This window comes from Ptychodera flava, chromosome 15 (assembly GCF_041260155.1).
Source record: "Ptychodera flava strain L36383 chromosome 15, AS_Pfla_20210202, whole genome shotgun sequence".
NCBI lineage: Eukaryota > Metazoa > Hemichordata > Enteropneusta > Ptychoderidae > Ptychodera > Ptychodera flava.
In genome coordinates this window covers 34,392,314-34,420,213 of record NC_091942.1, presented here as the reverse complement: position 1 = coordinate 34,420,213, position 27,900 = coordinate 34,392,314, and the positions used below count along the sequence as shown (strand labels likewise).

General features: G+C 35.6%; 2 protein-coding genes across 2 annotated transcripts; one reads left to right on the top strand and one right to left on the bottom strand.

Annotated features, from left to right (window-relative positions):
- Positions 1-609: 609 nt before the first annotated feature.
- Positions 610-19,163, top strand: LOC139151973 (eppin-like). The gene is made up of 5 exons (XM_070725040.1): positions 610-724; positions 14,835-14,868; positions 16,501-16,665; positions 18,214-18,389; positions 18,820-19,163. The coding sequence occupies exons 1-5, from the start codon at positions 638-640 to the stop codon at positions 18,838-18,840; spliced, it is 483 nt and encodes a 160-aa protein (XP_070581141.1). The 5' UTR covers positions 610-637; the 3' UTR covers positions 18,841-19,163.
- Positions 5,374-9,631, bottom strand: LOC139151971 (mucin-2-like). The gene is made up of 3 exons (XM_070725038.1): positions 9,588-9,631; positions 6,796-6,893; positions 5,374-6,311 (listed from the first exon to the last, which is right to left on the bottom strand). Exons 2-3 carry the CDS (start codon positions 6,889-6,891, stop codon positions 5,556-5,558), a joined length of 852 nt encoding a protein of 283 aa, XP_070581139.1. The 5' UTR covers positions 6,892-6,893; positions 9,588-9,631; the 3' UTR covers positions 5,374-5,555.
- Positions 19,164-27,900: the final 8,737 nt, after the last annotated feature.

The window sequence follows — 27,900 nt, the reverse complement described above, 5'->3', positions numbered from 1 at the left end:
TGACCTTGTCAACTATTATCCCACGGGTTTCACAGATGTTCTCTTTTATGTAAGTTAACTAATTGTTGTGGTTTTCAAATGTATATATTGTGAAAAAGACAGATAAGAAAGAGCTTTAAAGTTTCCTCTGCGTCATTAGCTTCGAGGTCTTCACTATTGCATAGACGGTCACGACACAATATCGTTAAACTTTGGTCGCAGTAACGAACTGAAGGTATGTGTAACACATTGACATGATCATGATGAAGAAAAGTCCATTTCTCGTACTGAAAATTTGTCTTAAGTAATCTAACTTTGTGCATTATTCGTCGACTACTATTCTAGCATGTATAATACTGTTGGTGTTCTGGCACCAGCTTTTTTAAAGAGGTATAGAGATGATTCTTGAGGCCATGACACCCGTCATAATTATCATAATTTTTTAGCGCTGATTCCATTATGTAGTACCTAAACAAAGCGAATGGTGAAATAATTACCTTGCGACATGGGTAAAGCCTGTCCAAAGTGTATAAATCTTCACGTGGCATTTTACAGTATTCAAAAATACCAGATATGGATTAAAAGCATTCCCATGTTACTTTATATAATGAATACAACTCGTCTTTACAGATAAGTGTGAACACGGATAAGTGTGAACATGGATAGAGTCCAGTGGTGTTCTGTTGTCTTGGTGACAATGATCGGAATGCAAGGTTTACCGTCGTTGGGTTCAGATACCCTTTTGGTAAGTATCTCTTTGCATTTATCCAACAAAACCCAACTGGCCTTTGTGCTGAACAGATTCTCTGCGTAGTTTAATGATGTCAAAGTTTAAAGAATAGAGTGTCGTATGTCAAATTTCGCATATTTGTTTAACTTGTTCTGAAACACAGTATGTTCGACCACTTTCTGCATCAAATTGCAAAAAGTTAGTGGCAAATGTCCAATTTTTATATTCAGACGTCGTGATATTCCCTATGCCAAATTGTTTTAACTTCAAGGAACTTTGGTATTAGATCGACGGCATGTTGTATCCAAGTACTTGCATTGTATCGCCGACCTATCATCCCGTCATACTGGTTGAACATATATCTATATAGTTAATGTTTATCTCCAGTAATGTTATCTCAATTGATTATCCTATCAAGGGATCAATAGTGTTAGATCTGTAGAAAACCAATACGCCTGGTAATAAAACCGCTCTGGTCCAGTTTAAACTGCCAAATGCCAAGTGCGATTTACGTCAAATAGACTGCTTTAGATACAACGTGAAGCCAAAGAACGTTAGGAGAGAGTGCAGATTATTATTTGATCATCTTTTTTGACTATTATTCAGTCACGTGATTCAAGAGACTCCTCGCCCGCGGTCACAAAATGAACGTCTTTTCTTAAGTTTTATCACGTTCGAAATTTAGACGAAACTGGTTCTACAGTGTTTATTAAATTTAAACCCGACGAAAATTGCAGAATACACCGTCTAAACAGATTTCAGTCAGAAAAGTTTCAAGGTTTTATCCTGCAACATACAACTAACTACCGTGACAGTTCAGTATTAGTTATCCCCCGCGCGAGGATTGAGTTGCTATTTGAGTGTTCTGCAAGATACTATATTTGGTGGTTGTGGGCGGTGGACGTTTTCATAGCTGAGTAGTGATTGCAACGTTTTGTAGAGTCAAATGATACTCCGGTCATGTTCCATTGCAAATGCTCATGTTCAAAGTGCGGTTGTAAATTACAATGACTTGACTAATCAATGGCGGCGTAGATATGCCTGCTAAGTCCCATTTTAAGTTTACTTTTTGTTTGACTATTATGTACGTTAGATGTCTCCATTTCAAAGCGAATACGTCGTGTTAATTAGATAGTCGTCTGGTGTTTGTTATTCTACCATGGTGAAGATGAAAATATGCAGATCTTAAAGCCCTAAAAAGAATATCATTTTTCATGGAATATTTGTCATATATGAAAACAACTAACGGATTGTGTAAAAGTTTTCGATCAATCATCGTCAGCTTTATCAAAATTTCAAGGTACTTGCCTATTGTAGGGCTGTGTGCACAATGTTTAGTAACTACTAATCTTTCTTCAAAAATAATGTTCTTGATAAGGATGAGAATTTCTGTTTTGCCTGTTATCCAAACACCTGAATAGGTCAGGTCGGTTTTTGTCGTTGACGGCCTTATCTGCAAAATTTAACACGATTGGAATTTTTGGATGATTGGATAGTGAAGTAATGTTGGTTTGAGCTGCAAATGTAAGATCATCTGTTTTTATATTTTAGCAATACACTTGTTTTCATGAGTTTTTTGTAATATGCAACTTTCAGCTCTAAGGCAGCTAACACTTTTGAGAAATTAAAGCAATAAAAAGATCTAATTTTCCCAAATTAGTTCCAGTCGTGTTGAAAGTTGCATTTGACTTCAGCTTGAAATCGTTTTTTAATTATCATCATCTGAGGTAAAGGTACAGAAAATCCACCTACCTTTTAGCAAACCGCCAATGCCCAAATTGTCAACTGATATAAGATATGCCACAAAATACTAAAAAATACCATGGATAACATTCCATTGAAACTGGATTATGGAGGGGTGGTTTTAGTCAGCCAAATCATAAGCAAAACCTTGGCTTTTGTAGGAATAAAATTTCAAGGATAATGACAATGTTTTGAGGTATAAAATCAGAAGTATGATTCAGTTTCTTCTTTCGGTCTCCCTGTCTCTCTCCTCTTAGACGGAAGAATGCGATAGGTATATTACACGAAAACACCAGCTTTATAATGTGAAGACTTTACCTCATTAACAAATTAAGTTGAGAGGAGATTCACAGAAAAAATATGAATATGAATTTCACAGTAATCAGACTCTATGTTCCTTACATGCACAATGTTTTCTTTTAACCCTTTATTTGACTGGTAAAGTGCCTTCTATGGTTACACGCGGTTAACTTATTACATGCCCTTTGATTCTTTGCAAGAAAAAAGGAAAGAAACAAGTACGTACAACTTTCAGACATTGAGGAATTGACTGAATAACATTCACTATTATTGCCCATCCGTGACGTTCGGCTCAATACATTGTTGAACACCCCAGTCTTCCAGACGTATTAGTTGAAATAAAAATACGTCATGTTCACATTTCCTTTGTTACGATCCGCATTTACTTGTACCTACAGTTTTCAAGTCTTTTGTTGTTTTTGGTATTTTGTTATTTGTGATTTGCATTCCATTGTACAGTTACGCTTTGACCACTAATGACACTATTGTGCTGTTACGTTTGGACAACTAATTGGATTTCAAAAAAGCCTTGAATTCTTTCGCGGTTTTCACAGGCAATCAATTAAAGGAAAATACTTCAAAATTAATCCCATTCACCAAATGGACGGACAGGACTTTTCACAATTTACTTTGAATTGCTGATAGGTAGCTTAAAAATTGCATTGAGTCATTTGTGTTTTCCAACTCTGCACTTTCACCGCCATAAAACACTCTTACTCCAGATCCTACATATACTGTACAGTATCGTGGCCAATGTGTAACGTTACTCTCTCAGTATGCGTTTGATCTGGTACCTTTACCCTGATCTGTGAGTGTTAATATATAATTGATAAAACTATACGTAAAAAGCCTAATTTGAAGACGGCTGGTAACTTCAGACAAGTTAGGAGTCGCTTATAATTGTTTCAATTACACGTTTACATTAAAACGCGTTAGTCTTCTGAAAGGCTAAGTGCGACGATTTATGTAATATGGTGGCCTTGCATAGCTGGTACAGAATGGCAATCATATTCCTTTTGTTTGTCTAATATAATTATCTCCTTTCCAGGCAAACAGCTGTTGTTGCCTAGCCTTGTTCTAAATACATCGGAATATTGTGCGCTTCTACTAGCAAAGTACAGTAATCTAAAATTTTCTTCTCATTAACTGGCCATCGTCCATTTCTTCACCGAAATTAGATCTGACATTAATGATAATGTGACCATTAAATACTTGATCCAAATTTACCGATAGAAGAAACGACAGCGTGGCATCGTTTACAAATAGAGCCTACGTCTGAGATAACCCTAATCTACCCGAACGAAAGTCAACATAATAATAATTCACATCTAAACGAAAGGCAAGACATTCCAGCGTGACATTACCCAACGTTTTATTTGCTGTAGCAAAAATATATAAAATTATTGAACTATGGAAGCGTGTGTAAAAGAACATAATAATGCATCGATGTTTTTTTATCCCTATTTTTTAATCTAATACTTAACAAGAAGGGCGTTGAAAAAGTTTGTTAGTAAGAAATCAATATGCGGTCAAGCGGTCTTTTAAAACTCTAGATAGACGTAGACATATGTACTGAACTGATAGGTACTTTAATGCTTTGGCCGCCTAACTACCACAGTAAAGAGACTGCTTAAATACAATTTCAAGTGATACTCGTCACTATATGAATTTGGAATTGTTGTTGCATCAGAATTTTCGTTAAATCATTCAATTCGAGTCTTTTGAATGACTAGTATTACTAGTGTGGGCTTTGGGAGCCGAAATATTTTCAAAAGGTACACAGGCTCTGATCGAAAATGCTGGCAGGGGCTATGAAGAACAAAAAAACTAACAATCCCAAAACAAGTACCAGCCTTTTACAGCATTTTAAAACATATTGAACGAAAATAGCTAAAAACAGGCTATGCGTACAAATTTATATTTTGTTTGTGTTTATGTACCTGCATAAAAAATACACCCTAATGTATTCTCTGCAGGGACGATAGCGCAGCTAACCTATCAAAGACTGACAAGATGACAATCAGTGGAAAGTACTGTAAATATATTATTTAAACCTGCATACTAGATTGTCATTATATCCTCAGCTTTTATTGATCAGAACCACAAAACCGGTCCATCGATATCATAAGGATCGTTTCAGTATAGACGAAATTTTCTGTTGTGAAGACACTGTAGCACTATTCAATAAGTTTCACATTCCATTTGTAATGTAAGACTATAGATCACTATAGTTCATCCTATTCTGTCTTCACTTTGCAATTTACGTAGTTTATTTATTTTCAAATATCTTGTTTCCCTTTTGTCATTGGGATTATTATACTTTTATCTCTGCGTTTTAACGGCCGCGGGTTAATAATAAATAGTATAAATTGACCGATGACGGTTTTTCTGACGGGGGTTTCTATGTCAAGATGAATTACATTTACTAAACAGTTGCCAATTTAATGAATTCCCCTGTAAAATGAATCTATTTACTAAAGGAAAGAGAACCAAAAAATCAAACAAAATACATTGTTTTTCCAGAAAGAAACCAATGTTTTCCAAAGCAGAAGCAGTCTGTTAGTGAAAATAAGATACACGGATACAATAAGCGAAACATAGTCACACTGCCACAATGCAAATACGTGTTATGCGATAATTTATTCAGACGTTTACAACAGTCTCATATCTTGGATTGCTTACAGAACTACCCAATGAAGTGTTGCTATATTATTTGATGAAACAGTTCAGTATGTTTAAAACACCTGATTGAGGTCATATTTATTGTAATCCTTCGTATTTTTAAGTTTTAACGACAGGTTTACTATAAAATCAGGAAAAACAAATACGAAAACGTGTACATGACCAAGAAGAAACGATCAATTACACATTTCCAACCGAATGATACTTCGACAGCTGCGCTCTTCACTTCGTTTTCGGTTTCCTGTACTTTAGATAGGGTTTGGAATTCGTCCAGTTTAGGTTGAGTTTCACCGCCGGTAGGTGTCCACGGTAGCTCCTCAGTTTCATCCCATTCTGTGATATCATCGGTCGCAACTTCTGTTGCTAGAAAAGCTTTGCCTTCACTTCCCGTCTGAGTTATTCTTTCATATCGTATCGTATTTTTCGTCATCGGTAAGGTTTTCGCTGTTATCCCTGGTGAAGTTAAGGTGGCACCTGCGATCTTGACCAAAGTATTAAATTCAGTTGTTGGCTTTGTGGTCATGGAAGGCTCTTCTGTTATTTTCTGGTCTTCAACTTCTGGCTGTTGTGTATTTGAATTACCTTCAAATTTCGCACACAATACACGAATTTCATAATTAAAACAGTCGTCGCTTTGTTGACTATGGAAACACATGAACCCTCTAGAGGTTGAGCAGGTGAGAGATATCTGCCCAGTTTCATCGTATGCAGTATGCGGTGACGAGGCCAATCGGCATTCGATATCGACAACGTTGTCACAGAACCCATACATTTGCCTCAGTTGGGATAACATTTCAAAATCTCCGAGGGACGTAGGATCAATGGGTCCGCCCTCTTCGTCATCCATCCAATCCGTCCATTGAAACGCCCCACCATTCTGTAACAGAAATAGTATCAAAATTAATATCTGCAATCATATGATTTTTGAACTTTTCATTGTTTTTAAATTACAAAATGCAATTACTATCACTGATTGTTATTGACTTATTCGTTTGTGCAGCCGATGTAGTGCAACTTTGCTTAAATGCGTCTGAAGTGGAATACATCAAATTCACTTTCTGGTCTAGTAAGTTAATTGTAAGTTTTTGAGGGAGACGTGGTTACAAGTTCAATACCATGATAACGTGAACTCGAAGATTTCATTCCGAGAGGCAATTGGTCAGACCAACTGTACTTGACATATTTGAGCCTTTCAAAGCGCTACTAGGAGCCCTTAATGTAAAAGGAAAGCAATGTAATACCGCTTGCTCTCAAATGGAATCCTAGAAATGCTATATAAATAACATGATGGTAAACCATAAGCTCCCCGTTTATGAGGCCCATTACACATTCTGAATTTGGTCCTATTAACGAATACTTACCCTAATTTCCACTTCATTTTCTTGCGCATACGCAGACAGCAGAACCAATAGCAACATCAGCATGGCCACTTTCTTTGTATTGTTGTAATTCTTCATATCTGTCGAAATTGCGTTAAATAAATAATATCAAATGACAAACTGAAAGTAAAAATAAATAAACTCGAACTTTAAGTTTATTGAATCATTGTACATCATTTGCCAATGGCATAATTTGTAACTTCCTCCATCGTTACACTGTCGCATGTAATTCTTTTCTACAAATATTAAAAGGAATAATGAAGTTCCTTCTGATTATGTATACGTAATAATGACTTAAAGTTAACATATGCCAATAAAATAGACTTATGGAAAGACTCTTGAATTGTTTACTGAATATTTAAAATCATGTCGCAAAATGCTAACGGAGGAAAAGGTAACAACTTAAAAATGTATGGGTGCCCAATGTCGCAATTTTACAGATTTCGAAACAGTTTAACACATTGATTGGATGCACCGCAATAATATAAACATTAAAATTGAAAGTTTTTGAATGGTTTTTCTGTCAAATTTGACGCGAACCTACATGTACATAAATGATCCCATCCACTTCCACATGCAAAACTGTCTGATTGTTACAATATTATAGGGTTATTCACAAAATACGGCCCTGTATGGACGAGGGCTAAGTGAGTGACGTATTGGACGAGCCGAAGGCGAGTCAAATACGTCACTCACTGAGCCCTCGTCCATACAGGGCCGTATTTTGTGTATAACCCTATTATTATACACCTCCCTCCATTAATCGTCCGTATAAACTAATTCTATGGTAAATTTTGAGGGATGCGGCACGCGCGATATGGAACGCGCGCGATCTACTGCTCCGTAGTACAAGTCCCTCACGTTGGCACGAAGCCAATAGGCCAAACCCGGAATTCGAATCGACCATCGACCACGGTACAAACAAAGCCATGTGCGCAAACGCGCGCGCACAGACGTACGTGTATTTCCATACGCGTTCAGTACACATGTGGGTTTGTTTGTACCGGCATCACGTGATTATTTGGGCGTACTGAGTATGTAGAACGGCGTACGCATAGCGTCCTTTTTATATTCCGGAGTAGAACCATTAAAAGGTATACAGTCACCTGTAATCTAAATATGCCCATATATGGTCAAAGCGACGTTCCTTGGTATTCAAAATACCCATGTGAGGGCGCTGTTTTTAAAAAGCGGCCACCCGCTTAAAATCTGTGATTAGTTAGATTTTTTCTTTCCATGGTAACTGTGGCAAAATTGTAACAGGTGACAGTATACCTTTAATTTGCTGTAAACTTCGCTGAATATTTTCAATTAAAATTGTTTTTTAAAATAAAAATCAATTGCATTTAGACTCAGTTTTGTGTTTAGCGTGTTTTAAACCTTATACTACGAATACATTTTCGTGGAAGATGTTATTATGTCTATAACTCTCCGTAAAATAGTTTGTTTACATCCGATAATCGCTAGGTCAAAGGTCAAACAGGCGCGTCGCGCGTCTCCCGTATTCGGGACTCCGCGTACTATACAAAATACGGAAAGTTATTGGACGGTCAAACTCCCATAGGTTACGGCAGTAGGTGTATAATTAGATATTATTCCCTAATATTTTTCTTCGTTCAGCGAAGGAAAATACGAGTGACGTAATGACCGTGTCACCACTCGTCTTCGACTCGTGGTGACACGGTCATTACGTCACTCGTATTTTCCGTGCTGAACGAAGAAAAATATTAGGGAATAATATACTTATCACATGCACAAGCCAAGAATTCGTTATTTTTTGCAAAATAAAAGAAGTTTTCCATGACGATTCCGCGTTTAAACTTTTGAACTATTTTAGGAATAAATATCAGTACGCCGTGCACAAGTTGTCAATCATTTCCAGTCGTCCGTCGTACGCGTTAGCGCTCAAGTTCATTCGTGTGTGGAGCAAATGACAGCTCTCGGGATATACACGTAGGCTACCTTCCGCAAAGTTATACTCTATTTCAAAGATAGCATAGTCCTAGAAATTTATCACAGACGAAGATACGCTATTTTTCGGGAACAAATATCGACTGAATCTCGACGGCGCCAACACTGCACTGTAACGTCGCGCCTGAATGCGTACGGAACCCACGGTATACGCGACCAGCTTCGAGTTCGTTGTTTCCGCAAATTATTCACGTAATTCCTTCGGAATATACAGGCGGTACACTCTTGTGTTTAAATTGTTCGGATTAGTAATGTCGTAGTCTGTGAAAATAACGATTTCATTTATGACTTTTGATAGTAGGAGAAACATCGGCCGCCATGTGGCTTGTTTACATATTTACGAGCACGTCGAAGATCGACCAAAAAAAAATGGTCCGATGCACCAAAATTGATGACAAAGACGCGGGTTGTCGTGACGTAGAACGACCAGAGAATAAATCCCGTATTTTTTGTTCGGAGACGACAAACTTGGCTTGTGCATGTGATAATAATGACTTATATTTGCCAGGGACAATCGCTCTTTCTATTTTCTTGGTGCGTTAAACGTTTTCCAAACGCGTGAGCATCAATGAATGTTTAAATCGGCAGCAACCGATACATTCAGGTGACCATTGATCTGAGTGGAATTAAAACATGATGAAGATAGAAAATTGAATGTTGAGAGCATACTAAATTGTGCATTTATACCAACGAACCGTATGTTCCACTCTGCTATGATAACGGATAGTCTTGTGGCAAAGATCACCAGAAGACGTGATCGAGAGTGGCAGAAGACATGTAAATGTTTCGAGAAATACACTTACCATCCGCAGGATACACTTCAGCAGCTGAATGCGAAAATACTAAATCCGTTTGTTAAGTATTTGTATGACATGCTGGCCTATTCACCTCGCACAAAATGCGGGTAGGAAAAGTAATATTTTAGATGTACGTCTGCGTCTATCTTTAGATAAAATGGTTGTGCACATTTAAAATAGTACCACAACCATGGCGGTACCAACGCACAATATATTAGCAGTCATGAGAAACACAGATACGTTGAATTACAAACATATGCACGTGAGACGATAGGTACGTCGAGATAACGTAATAATATCAATTTATTTTTTTGGCCATGAAACCATGGAAGTGTTGCTGCAGCTAAAGTTATATTCAAACTGTACGCGTTACTGTTTAAATATTTCCCAATAATCGGACAAGATCGAGCGAATGCCTACACGAACACTCCTGATGAGGAAGGTAGTCTTATAATCAGAGACTGCTGATATATAATACAGGAAAAAAGGTTAATATTGAATATGAAATAGTGTCAAATTTAGATGGTTTCATGGTTATCCACAGACAAACAATTCCACTACTCTTGCTCAATTCTACATAAAGCTGTGCCAATAATATCCATCTCAGGCCTGTACTAGCATATTTCAATCCTAGCAACCCGTTGATAACGCATTAACAAACTTGTGATTGTAACAAAGTAAAGAAGGGAAATATCATACTAATTTATCAAATAAAGATTACATTACGTAATGGAAATGAAGATGGAAAACAGTTGTTTGAAAACTTTTCATTTGATTATAATACTGACAAGTTGATTCGCCTAAAGAAATTTGGCAATCACTTCCGATATTTATGTTTTCCTGCGAAAATCCAAAACATAGTTAAAACAACACTTAGCACATATCAACACGTGGTAAACATTATTCTTTGTGCGATCCATATAGCGTGAAATTAATATATCTACATATGAATGACTTGCACCCTTAACATTCTAAAGTCTTCCAGAATTCTTTAGCTATCATCACTGATTAAATTGTTTTCAAAAGATTACAAACCAAAACTTTCATAAAAATTACCGATTTTATTTCATTCTGTACACGTATATATCTAAATGAACTAAGAAGTTATTAACTGCCTATGAGCTTTTATTTTAAAAATGTTTAGACAAGCAATGTGCAAGGCGTTAGTACGTACTCGATGTTTGCGTTTCTTTCCACTTAAGCATACGGCGTCAGCATTCATTTAGCAAATATGGCTCTAACAAATCATTTTATGGATGAAAACTTGAATGTTCAACTGATAAATGGAATTCGAGTTGGCATGGTTTCGCATATCTAAAATGACTCTGATAGAATGAATGACAGAGGGTGATGGAGAAAACTACATGTTTTTCTTTCAATAAATGATGATAGTGAAAGTCAAAAGCGTCGTTAATGGTGCCTTTTGGAGGATTAAATTGCCCTATATAGACTTATTTGAAAGACACGCAATCGGCTGTCGATTTATCATGATAATGTCAATGTGTTGCACATACCTCAGTTCGTTATTACTACGACCTACGCTGATCAGTGTTGTGTTGTGAACGTCCATGCAATAGAGAGCACCTAGGAACTAATGGTGCAAGGGAAACGTAAAACCTGTTTCTGATATGGCTGTTTCACATGTAAAATATGCAAAATACAATAATTAGTTGACCGGCTACAGAGTACTAGAGTACATCTGTGACACTCGTTCGATTAACAGTCTTGAATAAATGAACGGCGGCTATTATTAGCATTACATTTCAAATAAAATATATGGTTTCAGAAGTAAAATTTGATCTGATTCATTATTTCTCTTTCTTTCTCTCTGACTGTCTTTCTCACTGTCTTCCTTCCTTCCTTCCTTCCTTCCTTCCTCTCTTCCTTCCTTCAACCCTTGTCCTACCCCTCTCTCTGGTTCTCTCAGTCTCATTGTCTCTGCCTCTCTCAGTCTCCTTAAACGTTTTAGAATGTGATAAGTATGTTGCACAAAGAACATCAGTCTCTGTGAAGTCAAAACATTACCTTGGGTGGCTTGGAGGAAAATTCAGAAAAGATTATGAAATTTAAAAGAAGGTTGGCATATATGTAGAAGGTAGGCTCTGCGTTGTTTCTGTGCGCTACATATTCTTTCAAAACTCTTTATGGGACCAATAAAAGCGACTTCTATTTTTCAAGTGGCGCAGATTGTAGGGAATTTACACAAATTTTACTAGTCACACCGGGCCTATTACCTAGCCTTTGATTCTTTGCAAGAAAGAAAAGCAAGACACAATTGACTACAGAGTTCACACATTAACAAGATAAGTGGATGGCATTTAATTAAATAGCCTCTTTGTGTCGTGTGGCAGAAAACGTTCTGCAAGGGAATTAGCGTAGTCAGAAATGACATTACGGTCATGTTATTTTCTTTGCGATTCTTTAACATCTAAACGAAGACAAAAAATATATACGCGTATGTTTTCCTAAAGTTTACAAGTGTCTAACGTCAACGGCATTTTCTCACTTTGCATTTCATTGTACAGTACGGTCGGACTACAATTGAGACTATTTTAAGCTACTGTTGGACCACTTATTTGATCTAAAAATGCTAAGAATTCGCCTGAGATTTTCACAGGCAATCAATGGAAGGAAAGCACTACAAATTACCACATTTTGGCTTTACATTACATGACTTTTACATTACTGCTCGGGTCTTTCATAATTAATTTGAAAACGCTGAGAGATAAAAGCTGCGTCGAAATATTAATCGGCCATATATCACCAAAATATAAGGGGCCTATACATGTACATATACTGTTTATTATCTCAATGTGGTACGTACTATTTGAATATGCGCTTTAATGAATGTACAATTACTCTGATCTGTGCGCATGATTATACAATTTATACACTTTGTATGAAGAGCCTACGTTGAAGGTATTGTTGAGAATTGCAAAAATCCATTACATTGTTACAACAACATGCACTTAGAATAGATCAACACGTATTAAAAATATTTATTATTCATCATGAGACCCATGTAGTCATTAAACTATTATATCTGCAAGCTTAAGATGTAACCACTGATTAATTAGGGGTTGCAAATTCCCGAAACCTAGTACTACCAGTTTGCAAACCAAAAGGTGAATCACAATAACTCTTTTTATTTCTTTCTTTGCACGTATATGTAAATGACCTGAGGAAGTAACAAAGTGCCTATAAGCTTTATAAAATTAAAAGATGTTTACACCAACCATGTTCATGGCGTTGGTATGTACTCGGTGTGAATATTCCTATCTCCTGGGCACCGAAGTTATCAAGGGAAACATATGAATCATTAACTTGGCAATTGGAGCTAAGACTCAGTAACTTTATACATGAAGCTTCAGAGAAACTACATTGTTAGGTGATAAGGTGAACTCGAGTTAGCATGGTTTTGCATATCTCACAATGATATCTTTAGAATGAATGTTTTCCGGGAAAGGAGGAAATTGTGTTCTTTTCTGTTTATAATTAATGGTACTGTTAGGTCAACAATTGACGTCAAAACAAACCCAATTAAAACAAAGTCATAAAGGTAATAAAATTACCTAGTCGCATAAACACAAAAAAGTCAAAGTTAGGAATGCTAGCGCTGTCATGTATCATTTGCGGAACAGATGTGTCGTATTTACAAACCATGTCTCCGCATCTACGATAAAACTTTTTAAACGATCTTGCAAGCCTACTTTTCGAGAAGCCCTGCCTCACTAAGTTTATTGCCAACGATGCATGTCTTAATCGAAATGCGTTATATGAACTGCGAGCTTTACAGTATCTTAGGAGTTGTGAAATATATACACTATCTGAAGCAGATGGAATATTGCTGGACAAGTAAGGATAATTTATCATTGAAAAATCAAAATCATCCTGCTTGTCATATAACTTTGAGTATAGAGTTTCTGTATTTGAATAAACTGATCAAGATATTAAGCCGAATCCACACTTTGTTGTTTCTTTGATCTCTAACTCATCTGGATAAATATGATGGAGATATTTTGCTATACTTGGATCGTCCAAACTGAAACGATCATCAATCTATCTATTTAGGCTGTTATAACACTTTGCAATTCTTTTACATCTAGATTTATTTACAAATTGCATAAACTTGGCTTCACCTGAATATAAAACAAACAAGCAAGAAGTGGTGCACTGTTGGTTCCAATCGGCCCAACGTTTTCCTTAATATAATGCCAGCAAATTTTTATGACTATGTTCTCAATGAGGAAATGAAGCATCTTAATAACTTCCTTTTCAGTGTTTTTGTGCCTTGCATCAGTATTGTTACTCAAATATCCTTCATTGCGTGTGATAACAATGTATTGCTACCTACGACTGCCATTCTTGTGAAAAAATATTTGTTTCACCAGCAGTGATACTCTAGCTGTAATTTTATCATTGTCGTGTACAAAGTGGAAAAGCCTACTTTCAGGATGGAACTGTATTTTATATTTTTACATCGCAAAGTATGCAATAATTGTTTCCACAATTGTAACAATTGTATGCACATTTGATTTAATCCACTGGTCTTATATACTTTATCACAATAACGTGTAAGACCACGTTTGATGGTAGTCAAAATGACATGCGGTTAACAGTTATGATAAAAGTTTGGTTATACACTTCCTGGAACTTTGTATGAAGAGTTGCTTATAAGGATTCTTATGGATCCCACGAATCCAATACAGGTGAAGCAAGATATACTCGTTCAATACCGACAACTCGTTCAATACCGATAAATGATTGAAAAATATGTCTTCTTGTGACAAGGTGGACAGAGCGTAATGTATTATGGCTAACGTCTGAATTAAAATCAATAGCGTGCTTTATGGTGACTTTTCAGGATAAAAATGCTGGTAATATGTAACTTTGTAAACCAAAAGACAAAGGGGGCGACAAATAGCAATTTTCGGCCATGTTCGCTCCCTAGTATTGACAGGTCTCTTTTCTTGTCTTCACATATGCAAACAAGACACGCAAAACAATCATATTATGCTTACGCATTTACCTGCATGTACTTCAACATCTCGACTTTGATATCTACCCTGATATCTCTCATGAGGTGTTTGGTTAAAACAGCTCTATGTTTCGTCACATGGTGTGATACGGTTGATGACGTTTTTAATTTACACAACCCATCATTTAACTCAACTGTATTGTTGATTTTTGCAGCACATTTACACATATCGCCCATTGTCAACATGTCTAATACCTTTATATCCCTTTCAACAGAAATTGGCCAAACGTCAAGAAGAACAGCAAGTCAGTAAGTTCAAGTTTGACTTATATACGTTTTGAAACTCACGTGAGAAATCAAAGCGAAATAACTTGTTATTGCTGATATGCATGCTTTTTTGTAGTTGCCGTCTACCCCTTTTTCATTTAGTCACTCATGTAAAATTATAGGGAGATTATAAAATCTGCGGACTTATTATTCTGCATGTCTTGGACTATTTCCTTAATCTATTCCGCCATACCAAAAACAATACGATACGATACGATCAGATACGATTAGATAAGAAACTGACGCCAAGTGTGATCACTAGCGCTTAACACATAACAGTGTCACATGAGTAAGCACTCTAAAAAAGTAGGTCTTTAGTGTAGAGTTGACAACTTCACACTGTTGCAGTGTCATATTAAAATGAACGATGTCCATAGAGCCTGAGCCGTGTCGGTGGAATTTTGAGAGGTGATTCATTTCCAGAACGGAGAGATCTAGAAGAGCAGTCAGGTATACATGAGCAGAATCGTTCACAGCCTTGCAAGTGAGGAGTAAAATCTTGAATTAAATTCTATACATGAGTGGTAGGCAAAGGAATTTTATCAGAATAGGAAACATGTGTTCTTGTTTCCTCACCTGTGTAGTTAAACGTGCAGAAGATTTTTGTACTTTCTGTATTAATAAGATATTGGACACCGGTAATCCATGTAAAAGTGAATTAGAATAATCAGAGTTGCGTTGACAAGTTTTAAAACAGGTCTGTTGGGAAAGAAATTTAGGAATCCAATACGTCGAATATCAAAATAAATATTCCTACAGAGACAGATAATGTGATATATATTGTCCCGTCTTTCATTAGTGTTTTGCAGATCACCCAACGTCACACGCTCTGTTTTAATGACGAAGTTGTACTCTCGGATACATGTCTTGTTAGTTAAGATATTCGATAACAGTATATAGATGACCGCTTTGTAGTATTTGTTCACTAGCCATTGTTACATGCTTGTATAGAGCCGATTCCGGGTAACAGTTCAGAAAGCTATTACTTTCAAAAGTTCAAAGGCACCATCTTCACAAGTGCACACTCTAGAAAAAATGAACCGAGATGACGGCGTGGTCTGTGATGAAGGCAGGTGATTGCGGAAGGAATTCGCTGATTTTTCATCGGGCAAATAGATGAGTTTAGCGAATAAACTGACAAGTCATAGTCGGGTAACAGCATTCACTTGTTTCCCTTCATGGCCAATAAGTCGCCAAAGGGTAGGCTATCGGCGACTCACTCCTGCCTTCCATGAAACAAAAGTAAGTTGTAACCTCATAGTCACTTACTAGAATCACTGCACAGTATAAGCAAGTAATAAAAAATCAACCTGCAAAATGTCTGGTAAGAGCATATATTTGTTTCCCCTAAGTACTGCGAATTGCCCCTAAACATTCTGTTCATCGGCCTTCGACCTCGGAAAACATACCATTTTGGCGCCCGGGGTGGCATACTGTCCCGAGTTGAAATTCGTGCTGTTACACGTATTGTCCATCAAGATGCACGTGTATACTGCTATTCTGTACGAGGGCTTAAAAAAACTACATGCTATTACACCTTGCATTATTTGCATAGCCGACCCAAAATAAAAACATTTTTCGCACACTAACTAGATTTTGTATCGACTGTTTCAGTCCCCCAGTGCCCAGATGGAAGTAAAGCGGCGGATTGTCCGGTTGATCCTTGTGTAGCGACTGAAGAGACTTGTACAGCTTATCCTCATGCGAAATGCCAGGCTGATTATTGTGGTGGATGTAACGTAATCTTTGTCGATATAGCTGGAAACCAACTTGACTGTGGTGAGAATATATGCCCTTGAAAATATTTTAAGTCTCATGACATACGTTAAGGCTGTGTGGTTGTTTCAAACCGATGCTACGAATATGAACAGTAATTTAATTTTGTCGATGGACACTTGTTGACTCTAAGTTTCTTCTATCAGAATCACTATTTTCGCTGACAATTAAAAAGATGGAATACCGGCTAATTTACGGAAATTTATGTGTCTTTACATAGCCCCTCCAGCCTCGGTCTGTTTTCTTTGTGATAGGGCTTGATTAGGATACAGGACAGTTGACAGGTTTGCTTCGAATATGCCAGGTCAGTCCTAACTACAGTGCACTCTTGATGAAAAATGTAAGTCAGAACTCGAGATTGGCTTAAATGGGTTTGATAAAAAATCAAGAATTATCGATACAATTAAAATCTTTTATCGCGACGTTTCGGTCCTTCACGGAAGAACCTCATCAGGAATCTAAAATGAACAAAAATTCAAGAGACGAAACGGTAAAATGCGTAAAGAGGGACGTCAAAACGGGCAAAGAACACACAGGTGGTTACAAAAATAGATAAAAAAAGGTATTAAAGGGAATATTAAAAAGAAAGAAAGAAAATAAATCATCGACAGACCAAAATAATACAAGACAAGTTACAATAAATCTGAAATTAATCTGGGACGTTTATGGAGACTCATAACAAGAAGGGTGGACGTACCAAAACACCTACGGGCGAAAAGTGATGGTCGGACAGACTAACTAGTTAACTTTGTTACGAAGCGGTCACTAGTCGTTTTTGTTAGGCCATTCGATAAAAGTGTGTCAATAATCTCGCAAATTTCAAATATTAATTGTTTCCTTGAGATGTCTTAACCTTGCAGTTCGGGCAATGTGGAAATGGTTCCGTGAAGGACCAAATACTCGAGTAAGCTTTATGCATGACTGTTTATCTGGAAGTTTCTGTAAAACCTAACAATTCACATCCTATAATCAATATAAATCCTGTCGACTCCATATCATGCCACGTTTATCATGCCTTTGGTATAAAATATCGCAAAACCTGGAGATATTACCTTCAACATACTAAAAATTTTGATTCCAGATTTTGAGTATACTGCATGCACTTGCACGTCACTAGTATAAAGAGTGACAAAATTACTGCTTTATAATCACCAAAAATGAGAAATAACTGCGTTAAAATGTATTCTTTTTGACATTACTATTAGTGGCATTGCTCATTAAAAATATTTTACATTTTTAATGCATCAACAATTTATTCAAGTTTAGCAAGTACTTCACTGATCAATGGTAAAGAAAATTAAAGGAGTTGCGCATTCTCTGATTAAAAAATACCAATGTCTGTCCATGCAATTAAGATAATTCACTCATTAAACAATAGACGTTAAAGATTGTAGTGCGGAGACATCCACCCAAATAAACATTTTTGTGTGTTTTCATTTTATTTGACACAAATTAAATATCTTTAAAATCAGTATTTACAAAATAAATAAAAACTGAAAATATAACTTTTTGATGAATAGAGTACATTTGATAATTTTCACCATATTCCAGAGGCTGATATTTGTGAACTGCCTTCCGACTCTGGACCATGCAGAGCTGCTTTGCGCCGATGGTTTTTCAACAATGAGACTAACAAATGCGAGAATTTCCTCTACGGAGGCTGTATGGGGAATGCCAATAACTTTCGCAACAAGAGAAACTGTAGGAAGACATGCAAAACACGAAAGGTAAGAGCGTTTTTCGTCTTTTTTGAACGCAAAAGTAATTCAATGTTTTGTATCCCATGCTTCCATTTGGAGTTTCATCGACATGTCTCGGGAAATTAAAGAATTGTCATCATCAAATAGCAATGTCATGGTTTAGAATTTGTCCTATTTTTTGACAGTTCCGATGAAAAGGATGAAGTGTTATGAAAAGAACTTTTAATTTTATCGACTTTCACGGCAGGCAATTTGATATAAAATCATTACAAACTGCGATATTTACATTCACCGAGGTAAACTTTAAACTTAGAAAGTGTCTTGTCCCGCAGGTTTTTTACTGCAAGGAAAACTAAAAATCAACTTTTAATTAATGTTTTCACAGACTTGGCGAAAGCTTGTGATTGTCCTTTCTGACATTACCTGAGCACCATTTCTATTCTGAATCTTTCTACAGGGGAATCGTGACAACGTTTAATGTTCGGGGTGATCCTCTGCGTCCAGCCTCCATTGAGAAGATGATGGAAACGTTCGTCGATAGAGAATATTGCAAAAAATTCTCATAACTCTTGATAAATAATACAAATTTCATTGTTACACCCAACACTGGCCTTATTAAAGCAATCCTCCATCAATTACAACAAATGAAACAAAGTCCAGCTAATTCTTTAATGTATGACTTCATGAAACCCAATAGTCTAAATGTTTCGCTTACCTGATGTTGTTCATGAATATTATGGAATCCAACTCTTATTTCGATATACTAACATTCTACGATATTAAACAAGATTATCAAAAACACATGTGTTTAGTCTCCATGTACGTTTAGATTAATATTTTTCATCATGTTTTTATCTGGAAAGAAAATTCACTTGAACAATTATCTTCTTGCTTCAGGAGAAGTCATTGCAGGATTTGGCGTTGCAGTGCATGCTTTGAGCATCCGAGAAGTTGACCTTTCTGGTTATGTTTGAATGAAGCAGACAAGTAGAAAAACTGGGCCGTCTTCACGATAACGGGCCGTCTTTACGATAACTGAATCTTTCGGCCGAGTGATATACTTTTTGTATATACGTTTCGCTATGATTTACATGATCGGCAAAGGTAACGTTTCTGAACTTCAGCGCAATATAATACAACTGCAATAGATCTGCTTTTATTCAATATAAAAGGTCCTTTTTAAACATTACATTATTAAATTGACACAGAAAAGAGACAAATTCTTAACCTATACATTTTCCCCTCGGATTCGAACTCGCAACCAATGCGAGATGCATGTCGAACTTTCGAAACATGATTGTACGACCGACACGTAAAGTAAACCGAAAATGTTCTCTTTAAATGTCATATTAATGTGGAGTAGAATATCTTGAATTTCAGAAAACATTAATTGAAATAAGTGAGTCTGTCACTTCCACAGACTGGTTTGTTCTTCCTGTTGCAGAGGGTCGGGCAAATAGATTCAGCACTATGGCAAATGCAAATAAAAACAAAATAGATCCATTCTACTATATATACAAAGCAGCCTGAGGAAAAATATTATTCAAGCAATCTTGAAACGGGCAAATTTATCTCTGAGTGCATTGACTCAACGATTGAATGAAAAGGCATTTAAATTGCTTTGCATATGGCTGATACATGATTGGTATGTAACGTTAATTAATAATCTCTCTTACCATTTCTTGTAACTTAACACTTTGGAAAGCCTAAATATAGGGGAACTTTTTTGGTTACAATAGTGCCACCATTATTTACATAACTATCATGTGACAGGTAATTTGCATAACCTTTCGAAAATCGGTTTTCCCTATGTTTTGTTTCAATTCTTTGAGATATGTGACCGAAATTTACGTGAGTGCAAGCAGTCTTAAAGATGTTCCAAAGTGTGTCTCAGAATTTTTTTAAACCTTCTTAAACAAATTTTACGCCAGAAAAACTTCCAGAGCGGTGAATATAATCCTAGTTGATTTCTTCAAAATTGTGCTCAAATAAAAACTAAGCAAGATATACAAAATCTGAGACATACTTTGGAAGAGCGTTGTGACAGCTTGCATACCAATATGTTTGAGTTACATATTTTGAAGTATTGAGACAAAACATAGGGAAAACCGATTTTTGAAAGGTTATGCAAATTAGCTGTCATGTGATAGTTATGTAAACAATGGTAACACTGTGGTTACCAAAATCTTCCCCTATATCTCGGCTTTCCGAAAATATATAATTTACAGGGGTTCTAAGCTTCTTAATCACCAGAGAATTGGTAGATTAAAGAGGTCAATTTCTTTTTTTGGAACCTTAAAATATATTTACACTGTTTGCAATGTAAATATTAAACCTTATAACAGATCGGCAATCAATTTGGTTGCCATTGCCCCATCATTTTGTTTCGTATTTTTCAAGAAAATATTGAAAAGGTCTTTCGCAGCTAGCTATTAGGAAAGATATTTGTCAAAGTGCAACGCCGATGTTGAAAAGTTATGAAAAGTACGATTGATCTGATCGACTTTCTTAGCAAACAATTTCAAATAAAGGCATTTAAATTGTGATATTTTCTTTTGCCACAGAATACTTTTAGCGTGTCTTGTCCTGTTGTCCTTTTTTGTAACATGCAACTTTATTGAAAGAAAAAAAAACAAAGGAAAGTTACAAAAAAGGAGCAAGACGACCCCAACTCCTCTGGATAGTACTAATTGCATTCGTCATCGTAGCCTTTTTGTATTCGGCCTCATACTCATATCTCAATTTATTTAACCATTCAACTTGTCTAGGTTAACTTTTGCGGCATTTACAATGGAAAATATATATTTTGGTAAATATAATTAAAACATTTTCAAACACGATTGGAACTAATTTGAGATAATTGGATGGCGAAGTAATGTCGATTTAATCTACAAATGTAATCTCATCTGCTTTTCTTTTTACATTACACACTTGCTTTTGTGAGTAATTTGTAATATTGCAATATTTAGCTTTACGGTACCAAACACTTTTGAGAAATTTGAAAAATATGAAAATCCAAATATCCCAAATTAGTTCCAATCGTGTTTTCAATAGCTTTAAACTCTGGGTTACTGAATAAAATATCAACTTTAGCTAACTCATGGAAAATTCCACTTTGCGTTCTCAATCAATGAATTATATCATTCCAAAATTGATAACTAATTGTACACCCATATAACAAATGTTCAATTGTTTCAATTTCTCCTTCAGAAAACGTACAAAGATCAGAATCAGAGATATTTCTGAGAAAGAGAAATCTTTTTTTGGGAATAATCCTATGAAGAAATTGAAATTGAAAATTTCTTGGGAAAAAATCATCGGTCACTTGAGACGGCAATTTAAAGAAAATATTAAATGTATCAGTCCTTATTCCATTCTGTTCAATCCATTTTGTTACAGCTTTGAACTCCTTATCAGGACTTAAGTTTTTTTGAGTAAGTACTTCGTATGTATTTTTACAAATCGCTGTTCCTGGCTGCGGTAAAAAAACATAAGTTTTAAATTTTCAAAATTTCAATGTTCTCCTCAATTGTTCATTTTTCAATGTCTAAGTATCATTGAAAGTAACCCATAATAAGTAATACAGTGTATAGGTACATGATAAATGGTCTTAAATTCTCTATAACTGAAAAAAATACCATCAGCCAGATTAACAAAGTTGTTTACAAAAATAACCCGTTGATCACACAAAGCTTAAATAACACGATGTATTTTTGCCATTCTAACGGAGGGGTGAATTCAGGCGACTTGATTATAATAATCTGTAGGGTTATTCGAGCCTGTAGTTAGTCTTGCCCAGCAGTCGAATACATCGCCATCCGAGAAAAACTTTATCTGCTCTGTTCAAAAAAAGAATAATAAATTCACATGTAGTTTTAACGAACTACAAAACAGCATTTTCCATTTATAGTCCGGCAGCCAAATCCACTTTTTGTCCTGAACCTTGTGTTAGGGTCTTAAGTTTTTTTAAACCGGATTTTGCTAGTCAAGATAACCAAAGTGAAAAAAATAGTTACTGGATCTCTGTCAGTATTGAGCAATTTTAGATAATTAGCATAAACAAAATGGCCGCCAAATTATCACAAATTACCATTGGAAGCAGTAGAAGTAGGCTTTATATTGCTAAAGTCTGCTAGTAAAAGCACATTTCTATTAGTGCTTCAACTAAAAAATGGTTAGTAATCATAGATGAATAAATTTAAATACTAATTTGCATAAATTAACACAAAATTATCACAAATTACCATTGGAAGCAGTAGAAATAGGCTTTATATTGTTATAGTCTGCTAGAAAAGCACATTTCTATTAGTGCTTCAACTAAAAAGGTTAGTAATCATAGATGAATAAATTTAAATACTAATTTAGCATAAATTAACACAAAATTATCACAAATTACCATTGGAAGCAGTAAATGTGGCTTTATATTGTAAAAGTCTGCTAGTAAAAGCACATTGTACTGTTTTTTTCTATGTTTACAACTATTGTCTTACGAATTCTGACCTACTGTCATTGGATTATGGATTGGTATGATTGCGATTATTCTATTAGTGCTTCAATTAAAAAAAAGTTAGTAATATAGATGAATAAATTTAAATACTAATTTGCATAAATTAACACACAATTATCACAAATTACCATTGGAAGCAGTAGAAGTAGACTTTATATTGTTAAAGTCTGCTAGTAAAGCAAATTTCTATTAGTGCTTCAACTAAAAAGGTTAGTAATCATGGATGAATAAATTTAAATTCTAATTTGCATAAATTAACACATAAACCATATTTTAGGAAAGCTTGAACTGTACCGAAGTAGATTATAAACAATGCTACAATGAATGCTAAATTAATTGGTGCGGCAAAGGGGAAGGCAGCTCCACACACCATACTATTTTTGCGGATATTCTTTGTTTTCCTATGTAACTCGTAATATCATTAATATTTTCGTTTTTTATAATTTTGGACACAGTGTTGGGATACTATGGCGAAACAAAAAGTCTACAACGAGGTAAAAGTAGGCTCCGTGTTTCATACAGCTCTCTCAACATTATACACGTGCCCGAACACAAATATAACCGGTCCAATAACTGGCAAACGAAAATACCAAAACAGTCTTACAAGGAATACAATCTCTAACAGAAAGAGACCAAATACAACAAGCAAAGAAGCTCCTCGGACGTTTCGAAGAAGAAGTCAAATAACAACTTAAACATAAACTCAAATATAAGTTGTTACGTACAAAAACTACTTCCCTAAACCAAACCAAAGGGCTCTTTTTCAGGGCCACCAAATTTTCAGCCAAAGAACTACCATTGAAATACGATGGCCAGGCCATCATATTCAAAATACACACAGAAAATTTAACAGATTGAGGAAATCTCTGATAATGGAAGCAAAAGAAAAGAATTAATTAAAGAAACAAACAAACAATAAGACGCAAACAGGCGTACCAAATACAAATCCCTAAGAACTCTAAATGTATTAAAATATCTCTCGGAATATGAACAGCACGATTGGAACAAATTTGGGATAATTGGATTTTCATATTTTGCGAATTTCTGAAAAGTGTTCGGTGCCATATAGCTGAATGTTGCAGTATCGCAAATTACTCATAAAAACAAGTGTGTAATATAAAAGAAAAGCAGATTAGATTACATTTGAAGATTAAATCGACATTACGTCACCATCCAATTATCCCAAATTAGTTCCAATAGTGTTAAACTCTTAACTCCGAAATAACATTGAATATAGGCTTTAAATTTATCCCTGGAAAATTCCGAAATTCATTTCAATACAACCAAATCTAACATAACATAGGCAGAAAAAATGTCATTAAAACACTATCAAATTGAACCATAACATTACCATTAAACCATTAGATAAAGACAGGGGAAATGGAATAGCAATATCAAATTAAACAGATTACATTGAAGAAAGTCACAGACTTTTAAGCAAAAGAGATTACGATACAAAAGTGCATGTAAATGACAGCGACAACACAACCAGAAAACTACACGGACATGTACTAAAATAAACAAATAGACAAATGATACGTTCAAATATCATGATCCCTTGAATACACATAATATGCACACAACGCAGTATCCAAATTCAAAAGTCAACAGCATCAGCAAATTCATTTGTCATCACGGTCCAAATTATTTATGGCTGCTCTAGCCAAACACACAAAATATCGGAACACATAATATAGACTATTTCTTAAAACTGATTGTACAAAACCAGCCAATGTACATTAAAGACACAACGGACTTTACCAACAAACTAAGCAAGATAACAATACAAATAATGCATTACTAGTCACTCTGGATGTAATCTCGATGTACACAATACTCCACAAACTGAAGCAAGCTGTCACAAACGCACTTGATTCAGTATCAACTATCAATTACAGCTGTAAAATATAAAGAAATAAAGAAAAGATCGAAGCGTTCCACTAAAGATTACCAACAATAATTCTGCAACATAACACGGTTGAATTTAACAGAACGTCTACCAACAGATTTGTGGCTGTAGCCTGGGTTCACCAGTTTCGCCGGAAATCGCTGATACAACATTCTACAACCTTGAAACTGAGGTCATTAAACTACACAGAAGCAGACTTTCCTTTTGGAAACGATTCAGAGATGATGTTTTCATGATCTATACGGGAACAGAAACTGAGCTGAATGTGAATTTATGGCTAACATCAATAAGTTACACTGAACTTTCAAATTTACAATAGAGTATTCTCCTCAAAGTGTCATTAATGATTTACAAAGTCAATGATACAATAAAGGGAGAATTCTCGACACATAAACCCATACCAAAATAACGGACCATTTCAATATCTAGCCAGAAATTTGTGCGACCCAAAAAAGTATTTGTACTGCTTAAATTAAGGTACATTGCTGAGATATGCCCGTGTAACAACATATAATAATAACCAAGACTTTGACAAGAAAGTTGAATTTTCAACAAAAAACAAAAACAAAACAAAAACAAGGTTATAAGACCACAGAAATCGCACAATCAGAAAAAGGAAGTTGGACACACAAAGTGCGAATCGTACCTCAGACTAGGGAAAATCAAGAATAACAAAACTAATATACATACGCAACCAAATACAGTCCACAAATTAGAACAAACGATATAAAAGCACTAACAATGAAATGGAAAATAATTGAAAGCGATGAACGTCTTCAGTTTCTGTTCCCTGAAAAACCAATAATAGCATACAAGAGAAACAAAACTTAAAAGATGAATTATTTGTAGTAAGAGCCAAATTCCAACGCAAAGGATCATGATGAATGAAAAAGAGAAAAAACAAACAAATAAACACATAAGTAAAGAACAAGAGAGATCAACAACGTCCTAAGGAAAACAGGCCATACACAGCCAATACAAATATACAATCTCACACTGGATTGGATTCAGATCTAAATATATCAATAATAGTTTCGTTACTAAATGAACAAATGTAATTCTAGAGGTCATACACGAACAAAATAAGGATAACAATATTAAAAGACTGAAGAAGAACTCACATTTAAGAGTTTCGAAATGCACGTTACAATGGATCTCAAATGATTTTGACGTCGACACTACAGACCGAACGACGAATCGTCATAGTACATCAAAGAATAAATTAAACCCCCCAAAAATACGCATATTAAGAGTAACATACGAAAAAACTGAACATCCTAAAAATAGTATGCTGTGTTAAGCCGCCCTCCCCTTTTTACCTTTAGAGAACCCAAGTAACTTTGGAAATATCTTCTGTAAGTCATTGTACTCCAAACCCATAGTCTTTTTCTGATACACAAAGTGTGACTAATCATGGATTCAATGTGACGTCAGCAAAATCCATATCAACCTCGAAAGTAGTGTAAATCACAACGTCTTTTTCTCAAATGTACATAAAATTCATTGATAGTCGAGCTAGGAAAAAGTTCTGTAAAAATTCATTGATAGTCGAGCTAGGAAAAAGTTTCTCTACTTAATCATTGTTTCGGTTAGAAAATCACAACTTAGGTTGGTTTTAGCCAAGTCATAAAGATCACTTACTTACTTAGAAACATAACAGAGGCTCTTGGCAGAGTGAAACACAATTACGAGAACACTGTCGGCATCAGTTTATATCTTTTTACAAGTAAACAGACAAGTACTCGACAATGGGCGAAGGCTAAACTAGTCGGCTGCTTACATGTCTGATTAACACTAAATTTGCGACAGAAAAAGAAGTTTATGTACGTGCAACTATAAAACAGTGATGTAAAAGCTACTGTGTTAAAATAATTGCACAAAGTACAGTAAATGATAATAATGTAGAGTTACGCTTAACAAAGAATTGTTTACAGCTAGCTGCCATCTTGAAATTATGCAAATTAGCATGTCATTCAAATAATATATGCCAGCATTTATGTTCCAGTTTGCCGTTAGCAACTGCTCGGTGATTAACGAGAAAACACAAAGTACAGTATGTATAAAGCCATTTGAGTCTTCTTTCTCATACAAAGTGCAATAAGCTGGCAGCCATTTTGATTATGCTAATTTTCTCAAATTGCTCAATGCTGACAGAGGGCCAGTAGTTATACTTCTTTTTGTGGTGGTCTTTACAAACGAAATCCACCAAGAAAAAACTTAAGACCACAAAGCAAGGTTTACCCCACTGGCAGCTGGCTGCAAGACATGTTTACAGCTAGCCGCCATCTTGAAAGTATGCAAATTAGCATGTCATTCAAATAATATATGCCAATATTTATGTTCCAGTTTGCCGTCAGCAACTGCTTGGTGATTAAACGAGAAAAACAAAGTTACAGTATGTATAAAGCCATTTGAGTCTTCTTTCTCATACAAAAAGCAATAAGCTGGCGGCCATTTTGATTATGCTAATTTTCTCAAATTGCTCAATGCTGACAGAGGGCCAGTAATTATATTTCTTTTTGTGGTGGTCTTGACAAACGAAATCCACCAAGAAAAAAACTTAAGACCACAAAGCAAGGTTTACCCCACTGGCTGCCGGACTATTACTAGAATAAGTATGATCAAGTAGATTGTAAATCCATCTTGCTTTAAGGGAGTGTGCAAAAGTCTTGATATCAGTCATTCTCAATCCACCGTCCTTGATATCAGATTGAATTCTCCTCCGACTAATTTTGTCCGGTTTCCCGTTCCAAATATATGAAAGAAAGATATTTTCTAAGTCTTTAACTGGCTTCTCTGAAAGACTTGGAAGAACTGACACTGCTGACATAAGATGGACTAATTTTGGCAGAGCTAGACTCTTAATTACCGTAATTTTCCCCAAAAGAGTAAGGAGTCGATAATCCCAGGTGTGAATCAACTTCTTTTTTTATCATACCAGTATATTTATGTTGCAAATACAGCGATCTGATTGGCCGAGATGCGAAAAGAACCGTGGTATATCGGCTATATACCACGGCTGGCATGCGCGCTAGCTCTCAGCTTGAGGAAAATTCTTTTTATGACGTTCCACGCCAGAATTTCAATATACTGTTATGATAAAATAGCAATAAAGCACACCC

Bases quoted from the DNA above. Each gene is read 5' to 3' on its own strand.
- LOC139151973 (XM_070725040.1), top strand. From the start codon at position 638: ATGGATAGAGTCCAGTGGTGTTCTGTTGTCTTGGTGACAATGATCGGA. The intron at 14,869-16,500 runs GTAAGTTCAAGT...CGACTGTTTCAG, and splicing joins TCAAGAAGAACAGCAAGTCA to TCCCCCAGTGCCCAGATGGA. The intron at 18,390-18,819 runs GTAAGAGCGTTT...ATCTTTCTACAG, and splicing joins AGACATGCAAAACACGAAAG to GGGAATCGTGACAACGTTTA.
- LOC139151971 (XM_070725038.1), bottom strand. From the start codon at position 6,891: ATGAAGAATTACAACAATACAAAGAAAGTGGCCATGCTGATGTTGCTA. The intron at 6,312-6,795 runs GTAAGTATTCGT...TTTCTGTTACAG, and splicing joins AAAATGAAGTGGAAATTAGG to AATGGTGGGGCGTTTCAATG.